This window comes from Dinoponera quadriceps, unplaced genomic scaffold, assembly GCF_001313825.1.
Source record: "Dinoponera quadriceps isolate SergipeBrazil2010 unplaced genomic scaffold, ASM131382v1 scaffold479, whole genome shotgun sequence".
Classification (NCBI taxonomy): Eukaryota; Metazoa; Arthropoda; class Insecta; order Hymenoptera; family Formicidae; genus Dinoponera; species Dinoponera quadriceps.
The window spans coordinates 238,802-254,720 of NW_014554586.1; the positions used below are offsets into that span (position 1 = coordinate 238,802).

Below are 15,919 nucleotides of genomic sequence, written 5' to 3' on the forward strand. Positions count from 1 at the left end.
TATATATATATATATACACTAGTAGAAAATGGCTTGTATCTTGAGCAGAACTCCTATTTTGTATCGAGCTACTTACTTCAAGAGCGTCATTTGTAATCCTATTGCTCAAGTTATACGTGTGAAGAATTATGGACACTTTGATCCTATTAAATCAGACTCCATATTAGAGAAGAAATTAAAACTAAAGGACAATATAAGTGACGATTACAAGCTGATATACAGAGAACATACAACTATACATAGACTAATCATTCTTTCATATAATGGCGGATGGTTATTCCTTTTCCTTTCAATACTTAATGCAATATACATAATTATCACAGATCCAACGCTGTCAAAACCATATAAACGTCTATATCAAGAAGAACCAGATGAAAAATATTTAGAAGAGAACATAGATGAAGAAGGACGTCTAATGAACACAGATGAAGAAGGAAATCCATTGATAACAATGCAGCCTCCGTCTAAATTTAGCAAGATAATTTCAGTATTTGGCGGTATAGTTACATCTGCCATACTCATAATAACCACCAAAACAATGCCACTTAGAATTTATCACAGCCCTAAGCAAAAGTTGTTTAAAGGCATGTTTGTAAGTAATATAATACACGGAAAAAAATTAGAAATATTCAGTGAAGGCTCTGCTGTAGTTATGTTTCGCAAATTTATGCCAGAGGCATTGTTTAAAATCAATGGTCGTATTGTTTTACTGGATAAAGAATGTTTTGCAGTACAAAAGCTACGTGAGATGATGATCCACAAAGCCAAGTAAAACTTCATGTATCTTCACATTTATTTAAAATTTATATTGTATCTAAATTCCATCATTGCACACTTATAGTTCATCATTTATTGTATAGTTTCACTCATTAAACAAATAAAAACAACAAAACCAAGGAAATCGCGTGTTATAGAAATATGTACATATTCTCTCTACACAAAATACATCTGCATATCTGTCTACATAATTATGACTGTCATTGCTTCTTTAAAAAAATGTATCTACATTGTAACAGTAAATTTTCTATTTCGTCTCTTTCTTTTTTAATCAATAATAAGCATATACATAATACGGTAAACAAAGTTTCTAATATAATAATACATTCTATTGTTTAAATAAATAAACAAATTATATATTATTTATAAAAAGATCTTGTAATCAAATATATATTATATATATATTAAATAAATAATACTTAACCACTTGCGCTGGCAAGAAATTCACAAACGCGTGTGCCAGAACGGTCCAGTGTAACTCGCTGGGAGGCGTCACACAGTGTTCGATGCCTTAGAGAAATTGGAGAAAGACTTATATCTTCTAAACTAATTTAGAATATAGGTTATATATTGACAACTGTACGCTATGCAATGCAATGAGAATCAGTGCTCTGGCAAAGAATCTCAGCCGATATGCCACGCACGTCGTTTCTGTGACAATTGCCTGACGACGTGTATACCACGTCGTTGGCGATTTTGCGACAAAAGCATTACGACGTGCGTAGCACGCTTTCCAGCGCAAGTGGTTAATACTCTTATTAAGTATGTAATTAGAAAAAAAATTTTAATATATAAACATAAAATTTATGAAATATTTGTCGTTAAATGTTATAAAAAAAAAAAACAATATAAAATTTATATATGTATTTATTTCTTGACAATTATGTTTTATTTTACATTTCTTATTTCTTAATAGTCTGATTTCACCAACAATCGTTAGAATTTTAACGATAGTTAGTAAATTACAGTATTTCATTTACATGGACAGTGAACATTTACATTGGACAGATGTGTGATATTTATTTTTACTACTTCAACCTTAGATATAATATATATATACTTACATAACATATAGCGCATGTATATGCATAAAATGACATATATTTAGTAAAAAATCCAAATAGCTCAACTTGTCTCATATTTAATAAGAAAATTTGACTTTAATGGACATTTTGTAGAAAATCGTTCTCCAAATTGTCTGCAAAGCACTTATACACAAAGTATTAATATTTAAGATCATATTGTTAAATTTGTACACAGGTGCTCGTTGGAAAGAGTAACGTAATAAGTATATTAAGGATATTACGGAGTAATATGAAAATACATCATCTCTTTTTCCTAATGACTCCTCCACGCGACTAATAAATCTACACACTTATATACTTGCATACTTGTTCATACGGGAGCATTTCCACAATTGTCCTCTCCGGCTCAAACTCGACGTCTATACTGTAACGCTCTATGTGCAATTTTCTCACTGTCGCTTTCCTGCCTCTGTGCTTCCCCCAAAGAATCAGGATCTCTTTGCCTATCGCAGGAATTACCGTTTCCAAGTATTCCTGATCCAGTCGTATGACGTGTCCGTTAACTTCTTCCGGAGTCTTCAGCTTGATCTTACCGACAAAACCTTCCTTGCAGATCGTTTGAACTACACCTTTAGCTTTGTAATACTTCTCACCCAGACTCTTCGTGGTTACTTTAACCATTAAACCTTCTTTGAGCCAGCCTTCAGTCGCGGATGAATCGTTGTTGCATTTGAACTTTTTCTTAGACTTGATTTCTTTGTCGTTGTTGTCGCTATGTACCTTTCGTTTCTTGTCTTTCTCATCGGTTGATTTACTCAGGATAGATTGGTCCTTGCTGATATTTTCACCTTTCACCTTTTCCTGCTTCACTTTGTTGAATACAGGGAGTAATTTTGGTTTCGGCTTGAGTTTTATGTCAAGAACTAAAGGTGTGTCATTCTCGGGACGCATCAGCGGCGTCTTGGATGCCTCGCTCTCTCCTTCCTTCGGGTCCTGCTTGGCTCTCTCCACTTGTTTCTCGATGAAATCCATCAGTCGCTCCTCGTCATCCTTATCCATTTTCTCCTTCTTGGCTTTCCTTTCTTGTGCAGCAAGTGTTTCAGGGTCCCTGTCAATGTATGTTACATACCAGCCTAAAAAATCATAACATTCATTCTATAAAATTTACAATCCTTTATTGGCATATAAGATTTTTCGATTTTACCAACAATTGCAAAGGAAAATATCAGCAACAAAACATGTACAAACCTTTCTCAGTTTCGTCAACAACGCATTGTCCGGTACGTCCTAACCACTTCACAAATGCTGTTAATGTGAGCCACTGCGTCGCATTCATGTGTATGTGGCCCCGATCAGAGATATATTCCTGATAAACACGATTCGCCGGTACTCGTCTGGTGCCAAATTGTCTCTTCAGTAAGTTCAAGTAGCCGTTCGAAAAATCCTTCGAAAATTGATCCATGTATCGGTGTGCGTTCTCGGCGAAGAGCAACAACTGACGATGATGTGACTCCGACATCGTGTGACACTTGAATCCATTTTCATCCCTGCACTGCTTCTGACACATTTGGCAATACCACCTCAATTTCTGCAGTCCTTTCGCTTTGATCTTATTAGCGATGTACTTCGGCGTGCCCACTTCGTGTTTTCCCATTGTTTACGAGCTTCCCTCCAACGTTTACGACCTATTAACGAGTCGAAGGTTAAGGACCGACTGGAGATAAATGGAGATTTCAGCGAATTCCGACCCGAGTCAAGTGGTCCGTTCTTTTTAGTTCAGCAGTGTAACTAAAAAAAACCAGATGATGAGAGATATTGGCCGCGTTCAGCAGAACGCTTAGTTTACAATTGTTGGAAGTTACCTGTGCTGACATTGGATTATTCCTGTAGATCTAAAAGAATAATCCAATTTCAATTCAGGAAACTTTCAACAGTTACAAAGTAAACGTACTGAACCCGGCCATTTGCTTCTGCCCATAGGACGCGGCCATAGAGATATAAGAATAGAGGGAACAAGCCTGTAAGTGGAAGTGATAGAGGCAAAGAGAGAGATGGATGCCGAGTGTCCTATCTGTCTCTTTCTAGTTGAGCGCTGTGATTGGTTGTTACAATGAGCCGCCAAGACGACCACGCGACGTCAGGAGGGGAGAAAGCAGACTAAAATTTCGTTTTGTAAATATGCGTGCACATGTGTGTAGAATTAAAATTCGTTAAATATTCGAACGTTAACAAAATAATAATTGGACGCGATTTGTTTAAAAATGAGGCATTGTTTGAAATGCAAGGCGGAGTCTTATCCTGGATGTAACCGCAGTTTTCACTCGTAAGAAAGTACAAATACGTAACCTCAAATAATTATGTTATTTTTTCCTACATTTAAAAAAATGTGTAAATGTTGTAGGCTACCGAAGGATGTAGATATAAGGCGTAAATTGTTGAATATACTTCAACTACCTTTGTATTTTGAAGTAAAAACAGCATATATTTGCAGTGATCATTTTAGCAATGACAGTTTCTTTGAATTGGACGGAGAAAAATGTATAGCTATATCGTCGTTGGCGCGGCAGCCAATCCCAGCGCGTGACTAGAAAAAGACAGATAGGACACTCGGCATCCATCTCTCTCTTTGCCTCTATCACTTCCACTTACAGGTAGCATATCTCCCTTGTTCCCTCTATTCTTATATCTCTATGGACGCGGCAAAGGTAGAAAGACGCGTCGTGTGTTTACGTTAGGCATTCACGTGTAGCTGTTCGGTCGAGTCGCATCGTGTATACTCAAGTGTATTCTGGTGTTTCGCGAAAGTCAGAGGTGATTGAGGCCAGTTCGAGCTAATTAAATTCAGCATTGTAAGACAAATATCAAGCATTTAAAAATATATCACGATATAATCAAATGAGTATTTATATATCGGCTAAACATGGTAAAAATTAAATTTACCTCCTTTTCTTTACTGTTACTTTATTGTTCGTTACTGTTTTACAGCATAGCATTTCATTTTTTACGAAATTTATAATTTATTAATTTATGTAAAGTGGCTGGATATCAGGACGTCAATATGTCTCACATTGAAACCTGGAAGGATCAGCAACAAAATGAACTGGCAGTCTTGAAGGTATTTTACAATATGCGTATATATAATACACGTGTATGCGATACACGTGTATGCGATACACGTGTATCCGGTACACGTGTATGCGATATACGTGTATGCAATACACGTGCATACGTACACGCTAATAGATAAATAAAATACACACGTGAATATATCTACGAATTTGTAGCTTTTAAATTTTAACAGATTTTTCTTAATGTTTCGTACAATTTCCCATGATATAGTCTATTTTTGGTGACGAGTTGCGCGACTTACGGAAGAACAAAAATAAGAAAAGATGGCAATCCCTGGATATAGTCATTACCTTGACGCCGCAAAGGGGTATGTCAGGGCCGGCACAGATTCATGCGCAGGTAGACTTGCACGTTACATGTGGCGACAAGTATCCTGACGAGTAAGTCTTACACAAATATATCTTCCAAATATTTTTATTTTACAAAACTACATAATATTTCTTAATATGCATATCATCTGTAATATTTTAGAATACCTTCTATCGAACTGCAAAATAGCAAGGGATTATCACATGAACAAGTTGCAGTCTTATCCTCAGAGCTGGAAAATTCGGCGAGGAACTTGAAAGGCGAAGTTATGATCTTTGAACTCAGTCAGCATGTTGAGAAATACTTACACGAACACAATAAGCCAGGTTACAGTAGTTTCTATGAGGAAATGGTGTCGAGACGTCTGGAGAAGATACAATGTGAGATGCAAGAGAAGCAGGAGAAGCAGATGAAGGAGGATAAAGAAAAACAGGTTTGGATTGATGTGATTTTGTGCAATGTTGTATAATGTATTGAGATAAGGTGTCTATATATATATATATATATATATATCATGGATATTTTGTTAGGTGCTACAAGACGCCATACAGAAACGTCAGGAAGCCCTGAAAGCTGAGATGCGTAATCGGAAAGACACAGCTCTATCCACAGACTCTGACTCTGCCCTTAGATCGATACCGTCGTCTCCGCACAATCGAAGGAAAAATCACGTTAAACGTCAACACGACAGTACGTCGGAAAGTTCCGAGGGGTCGCAGTGCGAGCACAGAGGCATCAAGCTTCTCCATTTCGACAGTAACAAGGGCGAGAGACAAGTGCATCGAGGAAAGTGTTTGGGTCACAGTACGAAGGGTTCCATAGTATACGCCGGTGTGGACATGAACACCGGGGAATTATTGGCTGTTACGGAATGGACGTTGAAGTGCACAGTGGCACAGAACGATAACTCTACTCAGGAAGCTATCAATATACATCACGCGATGAAACAAATTGCTAGCCTGGAACAAGAACTTAATCACCTGTACAAACTGCATCACCCGAATCTCGTGCATTATTTAAATATGAAATATTTACAGAACAACAATAATTTAGACATTTATATACTTCAAGAATTTGTGGTATGTAAATATATATATATATATATATATATATATATATATATATATNATATATATATATATATCTATCTATCTATAGTTCATACATATATATATATGTATATATATTTACATACCACATACCACATACCACATATATATATATGTATGAACTATAGAGCTATATATTTTATGCAGCTAAGAATAATATTTATTTTCATATTAACATTGATTATTGTAAAATAGGTTGGAACCACGTGCTCGTTCTTCCTGACAGAAAACATTCCAGTTGACATCGACATGCTGAGGCACTTGGCAACCGGTGTTCTCGAAGCTTTACAGTATCTTCACAAGAACGACGTGGTGCACAAAGACTTGCGCGACACCAGCGTTTACATAGACCGCATAGGCATTATAAGATTATCCGATTACTCGTTGGACAAAAGACTGTCGGACATGTATCACTCGAACTCTTTAGCAAAGACTGAACATGATTTTCCAACAATCCAGTGCCGAGGAGGTAAAAAGGCTGATATATATAGATATGGAGTATTACTGCTGTCACTGTTGAAAGGGCAAATCATATCCGGCGATGAGATTGATCTGACAGTGATCCCGCAGGTGAGATTTTTTTTTTATCGACAAGATGCAACGATTTACGTAGTATATTTGCTCGAAGTTGAGTGATTTATTTTTTTTTTCAGCATCACTTAAGAGACTTTCTATCAAAGTGTCTTATCGACGACGAGAGAATGCGTTGGTCCGCGGAAGAATTGCAGCAACACAGTTTCATAAAAATACCGTTAGAACGAGGTTTGTCGCCGGCAACGCCGGATGATGACGAGAAGGAGAACAAGCTCGAGCCGGAAGAGCCGGACAACGATGTTCAGTTCTACCTACCGTCGATGGGCGGGCAGTCGCGAATACAGAATGAATTTGAAGTGTTAAAGTGGTTGGGGAAAGGAGCCTTCGGCGATGTTCTCAAAGTGAAGAATAAGTTGGACGGTGGGATTTACGCCATCAAACGAATAAAATTAAATCCGATGAAGAAGCTACTGAACAAGAAAATTACGCGCGAGGTGAAACTGCTGTCTAGGATGAATCATGAGAACGTAGTGCGCTACTACAATTCATGGATCGAGAGTGCCACCTTGGACGACTCCACCAGGCACAGTCATTTAACACCGGCCACTACGTCTGAAGACAGATCTATCACGCAGGACAAGTCAGATATAGTTGACGTAAGTGTGTTACTCAAAGTGATGTTTTGCTTGTGAAAAAAAAAGAAACAACTAACAATGTTTTTATTTTATAATCAATTGATGACGAGTTATCGTCGAGAAATTAGTTGTGATTAATTATAGCCAGGTATATATGTTATTATAAAGATATGTAACATTAATTTTGTAGCAACTGAGAAGTGAAGAAATAGAGAAGTCCCCTCTGCCTTTGCATAAGGTTGAATGGAATATATCGTATGAGTCTCTGGCAAATGTGGCTGATAGTGAAGACGATAGTGAAGACGATAACAGCGACTCTTCAACCGATTCCGATTCCGATAGCGAAGATTGCTCGTTCTTGTAAGATATATATAACTTTTTGAAATGATATATTATACATATATATATATATATATATATATATATATATATAGAACTTTGCAATTGTGTGTATATGTAAGGTATTCTAACTGAGATTATAATCTCGAGAGAAATGTTAACTTTTTGTTTTTCAGAAAGCGGTCTTTACGGAGAATCGAGTCTTCCGATAGTATAGTATTTCAGAGAGACAGTATCTCGCAAAAGTGCTCGAAGTCCAAGATCTCGAACGACGATGTGAAAGATGGTGAAAACTCGAGTGAGGATGTAACGGTGAAGGAAATACAATTCATGTACATTCAAATGGAATTTTGTGAGAAGAGCACGTTGAGAACTGCCATAGATAACGACTTGTACGAAGATAGTGAGCGCGTCTGGAGGTTATTCCGAGAAATGGTGGAAGGTTTGGCGCATATTCACCAGCAGGGTATGATACACAGAGACTTGAAGCCTGTAAATATATTTCTCGACAGTAACGATAACGTCAAGATAGGGGATTTCGGATTAGCCACGACTAATATATTATCGACGTTAGTTCACACTATTGGCACTGATAAAGAATCACATGTCATTGAAAAAGGTACGAATAATATTTAATCACGAATCGTTTATTAATACGGTAAATTGATAAATCCACGTACTTTACAATCGGCTTCATCTCTTTCCAGGGGCGAGTTTCGACGTGGAGAGATCTCTCACTGGAGAAGTCGGGACAGCTTTGTATGTAGCGCCCGAACTTTCCGCGAAGACTGTCAAAGCGAATTATAATCAAAAAGTAGATATCTACAGCTTAGGAATTATTTTCTTCGAAATGACGCACAAACCTCTGACGACCGGGATGGAGCGCGTCAAGGTTCTCTTGAACCTGCGCATGAAAGAGATCGTTTTCCCTACCGACATAGTGGGAACCGACATACCACATCAAATTCATATTATACGGTAAGAAAATCTAACTCAAGAAAACCAAATCTACACGGGTGCATCGTTTTTTCTCCCCCTCTCTCTATGAATTATATGAAATAATTCAGGATAAAACATTATTACAAATTCTTCCAGTTGGCTGCTAAGTCACGACCCGAGTCAGCGACCCACCGCTCAAGAATTACTATCATCCGAATACTTGCCGCCACCTAAGCTGGAAGAAACAGAGCTGCAAGAGATGGTGCGCCACACGTTGTCCAACAGTCAAAGTAAAGCATACAAGTATTTAGTGGCGTCCTGTTTCACGCAAGAAGTTACACCAGCGGAGGATATTACTTATGACATGAATTTACCTGCTAGGGGAATGCCAAGTGTCCTCTCCTCGAGAAAACTGTTTCTGCAGGAAAGTATAAAGAAAAAGATCGTTGAAATATTCAAGAAGCACGGCGGCCTGTGTCTCACCACTCCGTTGCTGATGCCCAAGTCCGACCAGCACAACAGTTTCACCGAGTCCAGCGTTAAACTGATGACGCGCACCGGTAGCATTGTCTCCATACCCCATGACCTTCGCACACCCTTCGCCAGATACATCATATGGAACAATATATCGCATATTCGGAGATATGCTATCGAACGAGTGTTCAGAGATAAGAAGGTATATATTGGCGCTTTCGACAAATTTCGTCGGAAACTCAATTAATGTCTTTTTTAGCTAATGTAAAAGATTTAACCGACAGGCTATCTATTGAACCGACCAATCAATAGCAGCTATTGATGTTTACCTAATAATAGACACCTGTCGGGTAAATCTTACCAAAAAGATGGAACAATCGGCTCTAAGACCGAGATCTGAAGCGACGATTTATTTATATCGGATCATATTGCAGGCTCGAGGCTTTCATCCGAGGGAATTGTACGAGTGTGCTTTCGACATCATCAGTCCCGTAGCCAACAACTTGATGTCAGAAGCTGAATTGATCTTCATCATATGGGAGATTTGCAACGAGCTACCGCAAATACAAGAGCGCAATTTCGTAGTGCGCCTGAATCACACGTCACTGTTACAAGCCGTGTTAATGTACTGCGGCGTGGAGAAGGATAAATATGAGGACATATATTCGATACTGCAGAACGCCCGTGACGGCAAGTTCTCGAAGTTTCAAGTCCAAACGCACCTGATCAGTTTGTGCCTTACCGATCAAGCTATGGAGACGTTTTTCAATTTACTCGAAACGGAGAGTTCCGTTGCAAAGATTACCAGTGTCCTGAGGACGATAACGAGAAGAAGAGGAGACGCCGCAGGCTTGGCTAAGGAAGGACTGAAAGATATAGAAACCGTGATATCCAATGTAGAAAGTTTAGGCGTAAAGGTAAAGCTTTGAATATACAGAGTTTATTTACTAAAAGTGTAGAAACAGTGGAACGTTTTGGAAATGAAGCAATTGCCAAAAAAATGCTTCTGACGAAAGTTGTAGGATTTGGAGGGGGGACTCAAATAGTGATGCCAATGAAGGGCCGTCTTCGGTTCGCGTCGAGTCAACCGAAGACGGCTGAAGCTGTACACGCTCATGGACGCTCATGCGACGCTTGTGTGCGTTGTGGCATCGGTGCCATCATTGGCATCACTGGACTCAAGTTGATGACCTCAACTTCGTTGTACATTAAAAAATTCAATTTAAGTCAATTTAATGTTTTTGTGGAATCATGTAGTTTTTTTTTTTTTTTTTTTTTTTTTTTTTTTTTTTTTTTTTTTTTTTTTTTTTTTTTTTTTTTTTTTTTTTTTTTTTTTTTTTTTTTTTTTTTTTTTTTTTTTTTTTTTTTTTTTTTTTTTTTTTTTTTTTTTTTTTTTTTTTTTTTTTTTTTTTTTTTTTTTTTTTTTTTTTTTTTTTTTTTTTTTTTTTTTTTTTTTTTTTTTTTTTTTTTTTTTTTTTTTTTTTTTTTTTTTTTTTTTTTTTTTTTTTTTTTTTTTTTTTTTTTTTTTTTTTTTTTTTTTTTTTTTTTTTTTTTTTTTTTTTTTTTTTTTTTTTTTTTTTTTTTTTTTTTTTTTTTTTTTTTTTTTTTTTTTTTTTTTTTTTTTTTTTTTTTTTTTTTTTTTTTTTTTTTTTTTTTTTTTTTTTTTTTTTTTTTTTTTTTTTTTTTTTTTTTTTTTTTTTTTTTTTTTTTTTTTTTTTTTTTTTTTTTTTTTTTTTTTTTTTTTTTTTTTTTTTTTTTTTTTTTTTTTTTTTTTTTTTTTTTTTTTTTTTTTTTTTTTTTTTTTTTTTTTTTTTTTTTTTTTTTTTTTTTTTTTTTTTTTTTTTTTTTTTTTTTTTTTTTTTTTTTTTTTTTTTTTTTTTTTTTTTTTTTTTTTTTTTTTTTTTTTTTTTTTTTTTTTTTTTTTTTTTTTTTTTTTTTTTTTTTTTTTTTTTTTTTTTTTTTTTTTTTTTTTTTTTTTTTTTTTTTTTTTTTTTTTTTTTTTTTTTTTTTTTTTTTTTTTTTTTTTTTTTTTTTTTTTTTTTTTTTTTTTTTTTTTTTTTTTTTTTTTTTTTTTTTTAACAAATCGATTTCTCTTTTCATTCTGCGTATAAAAGTACCGGGGTAAGATTGTCGAAAAGTACGATTTTATTTTCATATTTTTACACACAGGATGAGCAGAGGAATTGACTTGTACTAAAAAAAACTATATGATTCTATTAAAAAAAAATAAAATTGATTTTTTGAATTATTGGCTATACAACAGAAGTTAACGGTAAAGCTAAAGGTCACCACTTTTGTCTGAACCATTTTTTCTTTCTGTCAATTGCTTCGTTTTCAAGATATTCCATTGTTTCCACACTTTCGATAAATATATAAAAACCCTATGTGTGTGTGTGTTTCGGTACCATGGAAGAAGGAGGACCCGTGTCTATTCCTCGATTTTCAATTAAAACTGCTCAGAACTAAATTTTGGAGAGTCCGCGGAAATGGACATTGGCTCTTTCCACAAAGTACAAGTGAATTTTAATTTTTAATTAATTTGTAAAATTATTTCACTACCATTGTTTTATCTTCTTCTTGTTATTTCACAGTGGCCTATTACCGTTGTACCTCTATTAACGTACAACGTGCAACAATACAGCGGTATGATATATCAGATAACGTGCGAGCTGAAACACAAACGGAAACGAGATGGTCAGGATGTCATAGCGGCGGGTGGCCGATACGACAAGATGCTGATGTCGTTCAGGAAAATCCTGGAGCATACCGGAATGGCCAGTAAAGAGACGAAGCAATACGGTGCCGGTATCAGCATATCGTTGGACAAGTTGGTGTCCGCCGTGACGGAAGCGTGCGAGAATCTGGGCGGTGAGAACAAATGTGGCATCGACGTGGCCGTGTGTTGCGAGGGAAGTCAGGGGAGCGGAGGACGAAGAGAGAAAGAGATGATCGACGTGTTACGGGAGATCTGGTCGTTAGGGTTGAAGGTCACGATATTGGATCTCTGTACCACGGAGGAGATACTCGAGTACTGTCGGGAGAACTCGATCAGTCAGATAATATCGTTGAGAAGCGGGGAGAAGGACGCTCTGAGATTGCAAACGTGGGAGAGGGATAGATTTCAGGAGAAAAAGATCAACATACACGACATCGCCGATTACCTGCAACGGCAGTCCGAGACTGCGTCGCCGATACTGAACAGATCCGACAGCAAAGTGAACGGAAACGACGTGTCGTCGATAACGCCCAGTAATCCGGTTAATGTCAACATCAATTTTATTCTCTCGGATAAGGACAAGCTGTCCGGAAGCGGCAGGAGAAGTTTCAAGAACAGCATACTGGCGCAAATGTCGTCCTACTTGCAGAGAATATCGCATAAAGTTTCGATCGAGATCTTTGCGGTCTTCCTGGAGATGTCTGTCGTAAGGACGATAATCAGTTTCTTGGAGATCGATGAGGAGGAGCAGATCTTCCATAAGAGTATTCAAATCGTGATAAACAAGTGAGTTAAACTATGAATTGTTTGTGAACAATCCTTGTTTCAATTATTATACATCTCCTTGTTTCAATTATTATACGAAATATATTGATTTTCAGGCATCCACGGCATAAGAAGTACGTCAAGCAGATATGCGAGAGAATGAGGGAATTACGAAGTGAAAAGTCAAGACCTGTGGAAATACTATACAGCCTGACGGACAGCGGATATTTGACTCTGATATAAGATAATGTTACCGAAGTTTATTTTCGTAATGATCGGTAAAGGATCAGTGATGATGACAATGATACATGAACCAGGACACGCGATAGATCATAAAAAATTAGATGTGTAAGCACTTTTTGTACTACAGATATATATATATTTATAGTATACATATATCTTTATAAATATATAAGTATTAATATATAAGTATTAGTTTATGAGTATTAGTAACGTTTAATAAAAAAAGAGTGCCTATATGACGATTTGAAAAAAATTGAGTTTCGAAATGCAATGCGATATTTGAATCAAGCATGTTCATTGCAATATATATATATATATATATATATATATAAAACAGTTGTATCTTCAACAGTTCAACTTTTATATTGTGTTGTATCTTCAACACTTCAACTTTTATATTGTGAGATTAAAGTGTATTCAGATGTTTTTCCTCGTATATGTAAGAACTATTATGTAACGAGCGTGATGTACATCTCAAGTGCACTAATTCCTCCAAAAGCGTATTCCTTTTAACACATCACGACTGAGAAATATATTCTAAGATTATTTGATACGCGATCAATGCGACGAATATGAATATTGCAATTGTAAACTGATGGTTGTGTGTATTATCTATGAATATATAACATTTTGTACTTTGCCAATTCTCTTTTCTTTCGTCGTCATATTTTCGATATTCATTTCTCAAGATGTTTCGTTTGTTTCTCCAGTTTATCATTTCCTGCGTAAACTTCAGTTATTATATTCACCCGAGCCGTCCTTCTTCGATTTTACTGCTGCTTAAACGAGGCGAGCGTTGCTTCTCTTACCTGAATCAGCCGCGGCGTGGCAACCCTCGCGCAATCAATACGACTTTGAAATATATATGACCGCAGCCTCGCAACGTGTGCAGGGATTTGCGTGTCCGCTAGGGTGCATCTAACTTTAGAAACGCGGACGTGTCCAAGCGGTACTGTTTATCTCGTATATAAATTTCACCAAAAATAGTACGGCACTATACGGAACTCGAACGCAGAATTATTCCCCTGAATATGACGTCGCTGTATTAACGCGTTTGCTGTAATTCTCATTCGCATAGGTTCTTATTTATGGCTGAGAAGTGACAAGAACATTGAACACACAAGGATCAAGTATGCGTTCTGTACGACTGCTGTCAGGATATGATATGCCCACTGTAGGACTAGGAACGTGGCAGGTGATAAGATAACGTTAAGACGCCTTGCTGATAATAGTAACACAGTTTTCTCTAATTTGTGCGCGTAATCATGTTTTATAACGTCATCAATTTGCACGCCCCTGTATCCACCTTTCTTCCGTACTACCAATTCTTGTTCGGCATGCAAAAACAGCCCTGGCAAATATGAGAACGATTTTTCAATTTTTTTAAAAGAATGCAACGTTTTTTTCAGTCTAAGCCAGAAGAAATTGAAACTGCCGTGAGTAGCGCTCTAGAATGTGGTTACAGACATATCGACACAGCGAGCAACTATAACAATGAAGAAGCTATTGGCAACGCCTTGAAAAAGTGGTTCGAGAAAGGTGGCACCAGAGAAGAACTTTTTATTACAACAAAGGTAAACCTATTATATAAGAATAAGATTTAATACGATGAATTATTTAATAATTATCATGCTGGGTCCTTTTTGTTAAGCAAAAATACATTCAGGTTTTGTTACAATGTTTTCAGTTGCCTCACTTTGGCAATCGACCCTCCGATGTGGCAAAATTTATTAAATTGTCATTGGAGAAGCTTGGATTGGATTATTTAGACATGTATCTCGTTCACATGCCCTTTGCATTTAAACTGGATGAAGGAACACATGCTGCGGCGACTGATGAGGATGGAAATTACATACTCGATCTTGATACAGATCCTATTTCAGTGTGGAAGGTATGAGAACAATTCTGGTAAGATATACACCGTGATGTACAAAGGAAATTTCTGAAAGGAAATCACGAGGTCATTTTGCAGGAAATGGAGGAGCAAGTCAAGTTGGGACGTACCAAGTCTATAGGTTTAAGTAACTTCAATGAAGAACAAATTTTGACTATATTGGAGAACGCACAAATAAAACCGAGTAATCTCCAGGTAAATTAATATAGACTGAAATACGATGAGTATACAACTACCATTGTGAATTATTATGCAACGATTTTCTCAAGTGAACTTCGTGTGTTGTTAGGTAGAATTGCACGCGTACTTGCAGCAGAAATCAATTCGAGAATTGTGCAAGAAGCACGATATCATCGTGACAGGTTACAGTCCGCTGGGATCTCCAGCTGCTAAGACACACTTCCGAACGAAATATAACTACAATCTGGATGAATTTCCCGATCTACTCAATCATCCGATTGTTCAAAACATCGCTGTGAAATGTGAGAAAACATCAGCGCAAGTTTTGTTGCGCTACTTACTGCAATTGGGCATCGTCATTATTCCTAAAAGCTCATCCTCGGAAAGAATTAAGTCAAATATCGATCTGTTTGATTTCGCTCTGACAGAGGAAGATATGAAACAGCTGAGTACTTTAGATAAAAATGCCAGTGGGAGGATCTTCAACTTCTTATTTTTCAAGGGGTAAGTTAATGCGCACTTATTTTTTTTTTTTAGATATTACAACAGTTGAAATATATCGGCGATATAAAAATATTGTATATTTCTTATATAAATTCCTCTCTTCCATGTGTAAAATGGTTGTACAGGGAGTCATACTTTTAAAATAACGTACGTAACAAATTATTCGCTTTTCAGGATCGAGGATCATCCCCATTATCCGTTTAAAAGTGAACTTCCGCAATTATTATAAATTAACACGCAAGGAATCGTTAGTTCGTATTGAAATAGTTGAAAGAGGATTACGTAACATACAAAAAAAAAAGCGCAACAATACGATATCATATAATTATACATTGAAGACGTTTCCG

At 36.2% G+C, this 15,919-nt stretch overlaps 4 protein-coding genes across 5 annotated transcripts in view; 3 read left to right on the forward strand and 1 right to left on the reverse strand.

The window, feature by feature from the left end:
- The window catches only part of LOC106752214, a 2,887-nt gene extending 1,299 nt beyond the window's left edge, over positions 1-1,588 (forward strand). The window contains exon 4 of the mRNA XM_014633752.1: positions 1-1,588. This exon is cut by the window's left edge and continues 1 nt beyond it. Coding sequence (XP_014489238.1) covers positions 29-772 — 744 coding nt within the window. The 5' untranslated portion in view covers positions 1-28 and the 3' untranslated portion in view covers positions 773-1,588.
- Positions 1,589-1,644: 56 nt separating this feature from the next.
- On the reverse strand, positions 1,645-3,802 carry LOC106752209 (DNA/RNA-binding protein KIN17). Of its 2 annotated transcripts, none has more exons than XM_014633742.1 (3): positions 3,754-3,802; positions 3,051-3,590; positions 1,645-2,935 (listed from the first exon to the last, which is right to left on the reverse strand). In XM_014633742.1, the coding sequence occupies exons 2-3, from the start codon at positions 3,454-3,456 to the stop codon at positions 2,145-2,147; spliced, it is 1,197 nt and encodes a 398-aa protein (XP_014489228.1). In that variant the 5' UTR covers positions 3,457-3,590; positions 3,754-3,802; the 3' UTR covers positions 1,645-2,144. The 2 variants fall into 2 exon arrangements, with proteins under 2 accessions (XP_014489228.1, XP_014489227.1); XM_014633741.1 differs by having other exon boundaries at positions 3,665-3,773.
- A 706-nt stretch (positions 3,803-4,508) lies between these two features.
- LOC106752204 (eukaryotic translation initiation factor 2-alpha kinase 4) lies at positions 4,509-13,120 on the forward strand. Its single transcript, XM_014633733.1, has 14 exons — positions 4,509-4,651; positions 4,838-4,917; positions 5,142-5,311; positions 5,403-5,673; positions 5,771-6,319; positions 6,545-6,919; positions 7,003-7,539; positions 7,709-7,878; positions 8,034-8,476; positions 8,565-8,835; positions 8,953-9,472; positions 9,705-10,187; positions 11,862-12,772; positions 12,868-13,120. The coding sequence occupies exons 2-14, from the start codon at positions 4,861-4,863 to the stop codon at positions 12,992-12,994; spliced, it is 4,884 nt and encodes a 1,627-aa protein (XP_014489219.1). The 5' UTR covers positions 4,509-4,651; positions 4,838-4,860; the 3' UTR covers positions 12,995-13,120.
- A 776-nt stretch (positions 13,121-13,896) lies between these two features.
- LOC106752210 (alcohol dehydrogenase [NADP(+)]-like) lies at positions 13,897-15,838 on the forward strand. Its single transcript, XM_014633743.1, has 6 exons — positions 13,897-14,189; positions 14,404-14,568; positions 14,682-14,885; positions 14,967-15,083; positions 15,178-15,572; positions 15,747-15,838. Exons 1-6 carry the CDS (start codon positions 14,127-14,129, stop codon positions 15,799-15,801), a joined length of 999 nt encoding a protein of 332 aa, XP_014489229.1. The 5' UTR covers positions 13,897-14,126; the 3' UTR covers positions 15,802-15,838.
- Positions 15,839-15,919: the final 81 nt, after the last annotated feature.

Excerpts from the sequence above, each read along its gene's own strand:
- LOC106752209 (XM_014633742.1), bottom strand. The coding sequence starts at position 3,456 with ATGGGAAAACACGAAGTGGGCACGCCGAAGTACATCGCTAATAAGATC. Across the intron at positions 2,936-3,050 it reads TGTTGACGAAACTGAGAAAG|GCTGGTATGTAACATACATT; the intron begins GTTTGTACATGT and ends ATGATTTTTTAG.
- LOC106752204 (XM_014633733.1), top strand. The coding sequence starts at position 4,861 with ATGTCTCACATTGAAACCTGGAAGGATCAGCAACAAAATGAACTGGCA. Across the intron at positions 5,312-5,402 it reads GGCGACAAGTATCCTGACGA|AATACCTTCTATCGAACTGC; the intron begins GTAAGTCTTACA and ends GTAATATTTTAG. Across the intron at positions 9,473-9,704 it reads GAGTGTTCAGAGATAAGAAG|GCTCGAGGCTTTCATCCGAG; the intron begins GTATATATTGGC and ends ATCATATTGCAG.
- LOC106752210 (XM_014633743.1), top strand. The coding sequence starts at position 14,127 with ATGCGTTCTGTACGACTGCTGTCAGGATATGATATGCCCACTGTAGGA. Across the intron at positions 14,190-14,403 it reads TAGGACTAGGAACGTGGCAG|TCTAAGCCAGAAGAAATTGA; the intron begins GTGATAAGATAA and ends CGTTTTTTTCAG. Across the intron at positions 14,569-14,681 it reads AACTTTTTATTACAACAAAG|TTGCCTCACTTTGGCAATCG; the intron begins GTAAACCTATTA and ends CAATGTTTTCAG.